This window comes from Olea europaea, chromosome 4 (assembly GCF_002742605.1).
Source record: "Olea europaea var. sylvestris chromosome 4, O_europaea_v1, whole genome shotgun sequence".
Lineage (NCBI taxonomy): Eukaryota > Viridiplantae > Streptophyta > Magnoliopsida > Lamiales > Oleaceae > Olea > Olea europaea.
The window spans coordinates 20,852,223-20,860,230 of NC_036240.1; the positions used below are offsets into that span (position 1 = coordinate 20,852,223).

The 8,008-nt window shown below is 36.0% G+C and overlaps 2 protein-coding genes across 2 annotated transcripts; both read left to right on the top strand.

Annotated features, from left to right (window-relative positions):
* The first annotated feature begins 62 nt into the window (after positions 1–62).
* On the top strand, positions 63–5,725 carry LOC111394001 (probable polygalacturonase). The gene is made up of 5 exons (XM_023019793.1): positions 63–874; positions 2,497–2,617; positions 3,478–3,652; positions 4,382–4,452; positions 4,728–5,725. The coding sequence occupies exons 1-5, from the start codon at positions 536–538 to the stop codon at positions 5,366–5,368; spliced, it is 1,347 nt and encodes a 448-aa protein (XP_022875561.1). The 5' UTR covers positions 63–535; the 3' UTR covers positions 5,369–5,725.
* A 1,656-nt stretch (positions 5,726–7,381) lies between these two features.
* Positions 7,382–7,991, top strand: LOC111394113. The gene is made up of 2 exons (XM_023019896.1): positions 7,382–7,508; positions 7,628–7,991. The coding sequence occupies exons 1-2, from the start codon at positions 7,432–7,434 to the stop codon at positions 7,914–7,916; spliced, it is 366 nt and encodes a 121-aa protein (XP_022875664.1). The 5' UTR covers positions 7,382–7,431; the 3' UTR covers positions 7,917–7,991.
* Positions 7,992–8,008: the final 17 nt, after the last annotated feature.

The window sequence follows — 8,008 nt, forward strand, 5'->3', positions numbered from 1 at the left end:
CGGGGCTAAATTTCTAACTTAGATGCAACCGGTCCGTTCGAATAGTATTTTTTAATATACTCTTCTTCACTTGCTCATAGCTTCTCCTGCCCAAAAACTCTGCTTCTTGACACTCTCACCCTTAATCTCTCTCTGTCTCTCTCTTTTCGGAGAAGACAATCACTTACAGACAAATCTCTGCTTTGACGATTCAGGTGATTTTCACCTCTTCACACACTGTATTTTTTTTCCTACTTATTTATACACTTCTTTGTGTTCTTTTCCTCTTCCATATGAGTAACTACGTTTTTTCCACTTTTTGAAACAATAATTTTTCTGGGATCTTTTTCCTAGTATGAATTTTAATCTTCTTTATTGCAAACGTAGAAGATTCATATTTGGAGCTTTCTCTTTGTACATCACTCACAAAACCGATTTAATTAGTGACATTATCCACAGATTATCACTAAATACTTTGTGTTTATAACTTGTTTTCACTCATAGAAAGAGTAATTCATTTAAAAGTAAACCTTTTAAGCTAAAATCAAAGTCCAATATGGGTCTTGAACCTCCAATTTTCTTATGCTTTTTGGTTATGGCACTGTTAATAAACTGCTCGAATTTTGCCAATGCCGAGTGGGCAACTTGCGCTGGAATTGCACCGGTGAGGTACCGGAATGACAAGATATCGATAACGGATTTTGGAGGGGTAGGTGATGGGAGAACATTGAACACAAAAGCATTCAGAGCAGCTATATATAGAATTGGGCATTTGAAGAGGAGAGGAGGCACACTGCTTTATATTCCTCCAGGGGTGTATTTAACAGGACCCTTTAATCTCACTAGCCATTTGACTCTCTACTTGGCTAGAGGTGCTGTTATCAAAGCCACTAAGGTACCATTATGAATTATGACCATGTAATTTTTAAGCTGGAACTAGTTTTTTGCATGATTATTATGATGTTGCTCAGTCATTTTAACCGTACCAACTTGCTTTTATCTATATGTGTGAAAACAATCCGACGGTCAAGTTATAATGGCATAGAAACATAGTTAAAATACGAAATGTTTGTTTTGTAATCTATGACTTAATTGGCATGAGATGACCAAGATTGTGGCTGCAATGTCCTAAATCGGGAAAGTTCAGTAATCCCCGCTGTAGTAGGTAGGACCACATCCGCATTGGACCTATCTGATGAATGCGAAGGTTTGGTTTATATAACCGAGGCTGAGGAGACTCTTGGTGGACACTATGACAAGCATTTTTTGGTTAGCGTGGCATGTTGGTTCTTACCTTGGTAGTCGAATCAAATTTTAATAAGAGCATACTTAATGTTTAGTCACATGTATGCCTTTTAATATATTTGTATAACAGTATTCCATAACTCAGCGACTAAGTTTATTATATGATATCTGCCTACGCAGAATATGGAAATGGTATGCAGGGCAATGAAATTAGTAATTTACTAGGTAGAGAATTAAAGATAGATTGATAAACAATAAGGATAAGGGGGTGGTCCATGGGATACATAAGGACTACAATGCATGTGCATATGCATGCAAAAGATTTGACTAACAGCACCAGCTATAATGGATGACAGCAAAAGAATGCCTTTACCAGGGAAGTAATATAAAAATGAAGAAAATAAATATTAATGATAAATGACATATGGTTAGAGGTCTCAACCATGCCTGGGTATCTGACCCGCCTAACATTATCCGGGCCCGCCACCAGCCAAATTCAAAAGATAAGCGTCAATAGGGCCCCACCCGCCAACAATCAAGGCCTTGCTGGGTGTAAAGACTTTCACATTTTGTTGGTGGAAAGTCTAGCTTTTGTCATGCCATGCCTAAGACACTTCTACACGGGGTTGTGAGATTATAATTTTATAAGGTCATTTTACAGCCATTATAAGAACTTAATATTGACGGAAAAAGGAGTGAGATTGCTATATTTTTATTATTTTTGAAGGTTGTCTTGATTCTTACTGAGAGTTAAATCCGTGTAATGTCATGAAGTTTGCATAGTGTTGTGAGCATAACTATTTCAATTTGTATTCACGACAAACTTGACGTGATATGACGCCATCGAGTCTGAGACAAAAAATGAAAAGTTTAGTCCTTTTTTGCTTTAAATGTATTTGCCACATTATTTGTGCTTTATCGTGATTACCAACAAATCTTATTCTGAATGCGCGTTTATGCTGTGCAAATGTTGATTTTTGCTGTAAAGACTCGCAAAAGAAAATTATTGACTTCTTTAATATACTTATGAGATCTATACATAAGCATTTCTTCTGTCTTGCCTGTTTTAATATGCTAGCTATATGTAAATTATGTGTTTTAAAACTTATTTACTTGAAAGTGAGCTTTTTAAGCATAACAAAACATGCTTACTGGAGTGAAATTTCATCTCCTTTTATTGCTTTATCCTTTCTTTCCTTTTCGCTGCATCCTTATTTCTATTCATATGGATCTTTAAAAGTAAAAAATAAAAATCCGTCGTTAATGCTTCAGGATACCCGGCATTGGCCATTAATAGCCCCGTTACCTTCTTATGGTAGAGGAAGAGAACGACCTGGAGGAAGGTACATTAGTTTTATTCATGGGGACAGGCTGCATGATATAATAATCACAGGTTAGTGTTAAAACTGAGATCTCATTATTTCTGCTGATTCATTATGCGGCACTCACCAATTGGTGAAAAGTAAAAAAGAATCTCGAGACTATCTTTTTGTTACTTCACCTGACCTCATCTTTATAAAAAAAAATACCACAGAAGTGCCTAAGAAAATTGAGAATCGTACTAGAACATGGAGTCTCTTTGAGAAGTAATATGTGGAATTTGTTATGGATTAAACTTAAATCCCTATTTCGGGAGTAATAATAAGAAGAAAAAGTCAATCAGAAAATGAGCAAAAATCACAGATCTTTAGTAGTTCAACTTTAATGTAATCCAATCACTTGCTTTTTACTATAATGGAAAAGAAGTCTACAAGTTATGCTCGCACTTTTCTGCATACGAAAAGGGGACCCCTAATAAACCGTTTATATAATAGGAATATTAAAGCGACTTGATACATGTATGAATACCCAATATAACATTGCAATAAAAACGATTACCTCGGAGTCTACTGCCACCGAAGTGACTGAACCCCAAAAGAGTGAGGCAGTAGCACACGCAAAAAAATTGTGGGAATGTTACGGCCATATGGTACATGATTGTATGTTCATTGTACCCTTACCAAAGAAGAGGGAAAAAAAAAAAAAACTCATCTTGGAAACTACTGCTTCTGAACCCATAAAAAATTGGTCATAACGCCCCAAAGGTTGATCTTACCACAAAGGTTGTTCCATGGTCGAGGAGATGAGGATACAATATGAATAAACTCTACACACTCTAGCACCAAATACATTTCTTTTCAAGAAAAATGGCACCTCGTTATTTGTTGAGTATCGGTTCTTAGTTACGTATCTTTCTACTTTGCTTATATGTAGGTGAGAATGGGACAATTGATGGACAAGGTGACGTCTGGTGGAACATGTGGAGGCAAAGAACCCTTCAGTTCACTAGGCCCAACCTTGTTGAATTCATGAACTCCAGAAGTATAATAATTTCCAATGTAATATTCAAGAACTCACCATTTTGGAACATTCATCCTGTGTATTGCAGGTAATATTTTAGTATGTCGCACTTTTTTAAACGGATATGAGAGATCATTACTTACATTTTGACTTCTGATGGTTCACAATTGTAAAAATTCTTTTATTATTTGGTCAGAATTTTCTTTTGTTAAAAAGATGGATATATTTGATGTCGCCTTCATTTTCTAGGCGAACTTCAATTTTTTGAGTTTTTGTACAGAAAATACCTGCAAGTAGATTACATGATCTTGATCATAGTCCTGAAGTTATTTCTCCTGTCATTTTGTCATTGAAATAAATGACTTCATCTATGTATGATTTTAATCCCCTAGTCTCAATGAGAGAAAATGAGGGATCCTAAGATATTTGGAGAATCATTTAAACAGAGATTTATTCTATCCATGCAAGTACATTGCTATTTGCATTAGCATCAAAATTATTCGAGTATGTTACACGGAGATCAAGTATGTTTAGCTAAACTAAAAAAGTTCACTTTAAACGAGTTCTACAATAAATAAATTTGCTTTGCTGAATGCGTGAAACTGGAATTTATTAAGTTATTTCGAAAATAAGGTAGAGTTACTTTCAAAACAAGTAACTTTGTTATTTAAAAGTATGGAAACTTAATTATCTAAATATGATTGGAGGAAAAAAAAGGATGAAGAAGAAGGTTACTCATACTTTCTTAAGCTTACAAAACATGCTCGTAGTGATGGGTGATCTAGTCTTAACTCTTTTTTCCTTTTCGTCATGTCAGCAATGTCGTAATTCACCACGTCACCATACTGGCTCCGGCTGACTCTCCCAACACAGATGGAATTGATCCAGGTAGGCTGAGAAAATTTAATGTAATGCCAGTTCTTCCTATTTCAATATAAGGTCAGGCACATTTCATTAAATGAATGTGGTTTTTACGAGTAGAAGTGGTTTATATTCTCCGCTTCATCATTCTGCACTCTGCATAAAGATTATAGTGCACCTTTGGTACGTAGTATTGGATACAACTAAATACGAACAAGATTTTATTTTCTTGCCATTCAATCACTTCCAACTGATTTTTTCTTTTTTCTTTTATTTATTTATTTATTTTTCTTCATGTACAGATTCAAGCTCCCATGTCTGTATTGAGGACTCCTACATATCAACTGGAGACGACCTTATAGCAGTGAAGAGTGGGTGGGACGAGTATGGCATTGCATATGGTCGGCCTAGTCACAGCATCACCATCCGTAGGGTAACTGGATCATCACCATTTTCTGGAATCGCAGTTGGGAGTGAGACTTCTGGTGGCGTTGAAGATGTTTTAGCCGAGCACATAAACTTATTCAACATGGGAGTCGGCATCCATCTGAAGACAAATGTAGGTCGAGGAGGAGTTATACGAAACATTAGAGTCTCCAATGTCTACATGGAGAATGTAAGGAAGGGGATAAAGATCTCGGGCGATGTTGGAGACCACCCTGATAACAATTTCAACTTAAACGCTCTTCCCGTGCTCAAGGATGTCAAAATTAAGGATGTCTGGGGCGAAAACGTTCAACAGCCAGGTTTGATTCACGGTCTGAAAAATGCACCATTTTCGGGGATTTGTCTATCTAATATCCATCTCCGTGGTTCCCCTGGTCCGAGAAATTTGCCCTGGCAATGCTCTGATGTAACTGGGGCTGCTATTCAAGTTAGCCCATGGCCATGTTCTGAGCTCACCAGTCGGCCGCAACATAGTGAATGCTCCAGTTACTTTTGAAATTCTTGTTCTAATGAGCGTGTAGTAATATGATGATTCCGCCTTACAAGAGGAAATAAATTCAAGAAACGTCAAATTACGTGCACATTTTGGCTCGTGGAATAAATCTTCTTGGACAGGGCCGTTTCCAAACTTAGGTGCCCCCTCTTGGAGGACAGGCGCCCCCTCCAATAGGGGCACCTAATACGGACAGCGCTAACGTGGCCCTGTTCGTCCAGCATTTCTATTGGGTCGTGATATGAATATGAAGTTTTTCTCGGACCGCGCAAATTTATGATGTTTTTGTATTTAAAGTCGAACATGATGATTGACTTGGACTATTTTTCCGCTATTTATGAACACTCTTTTTTATGCCCATTGTTTTATCAAAATAGATTTGTAATAGTAAATTTTTAGAGAAGGTATGATTAAAAAGTAGAAAAAATTTTGAATTTACATGTAAAATGTTTTATCTTGAAAATAAATTTGAGAAAAAAATGAATTTTGAAATAATGAGAATCAAACATGGGTGAATTTACTAATTTGACACCCACAAGTAGTCATGTAAATCGAGCTGAACCCTGTCTCAATTCGTCTCAAAGTGGAAAGTCTTGGCATATCGACCAGCTTTATTATGGTGTTGAAATTTTGATCGCATTTTTTGCTCGTAGAATTGAAATGCTATAAATGAGTAATATGTCATATGTTGTTTTATTATTCTCTCAATCAGGTTTTCTTCTATTACACAAACATTAAGAAAATATAAAATTTACTTATATTTTTCCTAATATACTCTACGTTAAATATATAAATATGAGTAGTTCATATTAAGTGATAACAAGAGACATTAAACATAAATATATTAAAAAAACTAATAAATTAAATATACTTTTGATGAGAAAAGTAGTTTATAATTTTGGACAAACGAAAAGAAGAAAGTATATTTCATGAGATGAGCCGATTTTTTCAACCTTAACGGCTTAAACGCACACATTTTAATGGTGTTTATCAAATCGCCCAAGTTTTTCCGTTTGGCATAGTACATTTTGTACACGGTGGTGTGTCTTGGCCCCTCTAATTCCAAAGGTGAGTTGGCCGAATTTCTTACCGTGTTAATTACGTAATATATAACTATCAATTAAATCTTAATAAACATCAAATTATCATTCCCCAACTTTAAAAATAACATACGAACTATTCTGAATGGAATACGTCACCTACGGGTCACGGGAATCAGAGGAAATCAAAGTCCATAAAACCAGCTAAGGACCCATCAGTAGTGACTGACAGGTGTCAGTACATGCACGTACCCAACTCTTTTAATTGCTTAATTTTCGACACGTGGAACTGAAATAAGCGTACAAATCAAATCGACCGGACATAGAGTTGAATGCATCACAATTAGTATGGCTATACATTTTTTTTTTTTTAAATGGCACGTTTTATTAATAATAAAATAAATTAATAAAAATTCAGGGGGATTCGACGTGACCTGTCCTAAGATAGGGATCACACTTGAGTATGTTAGATGGTATTAAAGACAAAGAAATTAAAATTTGGTACAGAGCAATTTCTTACAGACCTCTCACTGTAGAGGTCGGTTCCACATGAAAAATAGATCGTGCTATACGTACATAATGGTTTACCTAACCGTTTACACCTTACTCATATCATCAAGGTGGGGACCACGGCTCGACATTATTAAATACACGCGGGGCCCATGTGTTTGTGAGAGGGGGGTAAACGCTTCGATTAGCCTCCCTCGGTACAAAGAGAATAATCCAAAATATATATACATATATACGCCGGAGCCCACGACTGTGAGGGATCTGGCAGACCTTGCATTCTTAGAATTTCATCCATAATACATTGACCAACCATGCAAATATCTGATTTTTTTCTTTTTTCAGTTTTTATTTTCATGATATTTTTTCATTTTTTGGAAAAATAGAAAGAAAAAAATAAAAAAGAAATGACAGCCTGATATCTATAAATTTCCACCTTGTACTGGAGCATTTGAACCCAAAGAAACTCTCAAATTCCAAAAAAGGAAAAAAAGGGAAAAGGAAAGAGGGCTCTAGACAATGGATGGCAATAAGAGAGAGCTACATTTTGTGTTCATGAATTATGATCCGGAATATGAGCGCCTTCGATCCAACAGGCCAGTTTTGGGCGTGTACATTTAAGTTTCTTATTTTGTTAAACATTATTTATAAGTTATTTTTTTACCAACACAACTCACTATTCTGAAGTGCGCTTAGTATTCCTTTTGGTTTACAGAACAAAAAAAGGAGAAAATGAACTTGATTTGTACTTGAGTAGGAAACACGATGAGCTATTGGCAAAGAATCTCCAACCCGGAAGCTACACGAAAACCCTCTCATTGGTTATTGTCGACGGGTTTGCAGTAGAAATCACCAACGAACAGGTCACATTTCTAAATATTTATATACGTATATGTTTTATATACGTACTTATGTTTCATGAATGTCGAAATCTTCGCGCGTGTGTGTGCGCTTCTAATTTTTATTCAACCTTAATTTTGCGACGAACCCATCGGGTTGTATAAAGATGCTTTCGCCAAGATCTTCATTCAAGAATGCCATTTCGACATCCACTTGCCATCTCGACAACTCTGTGTGTGTGTGTGTGTTTTTTTTT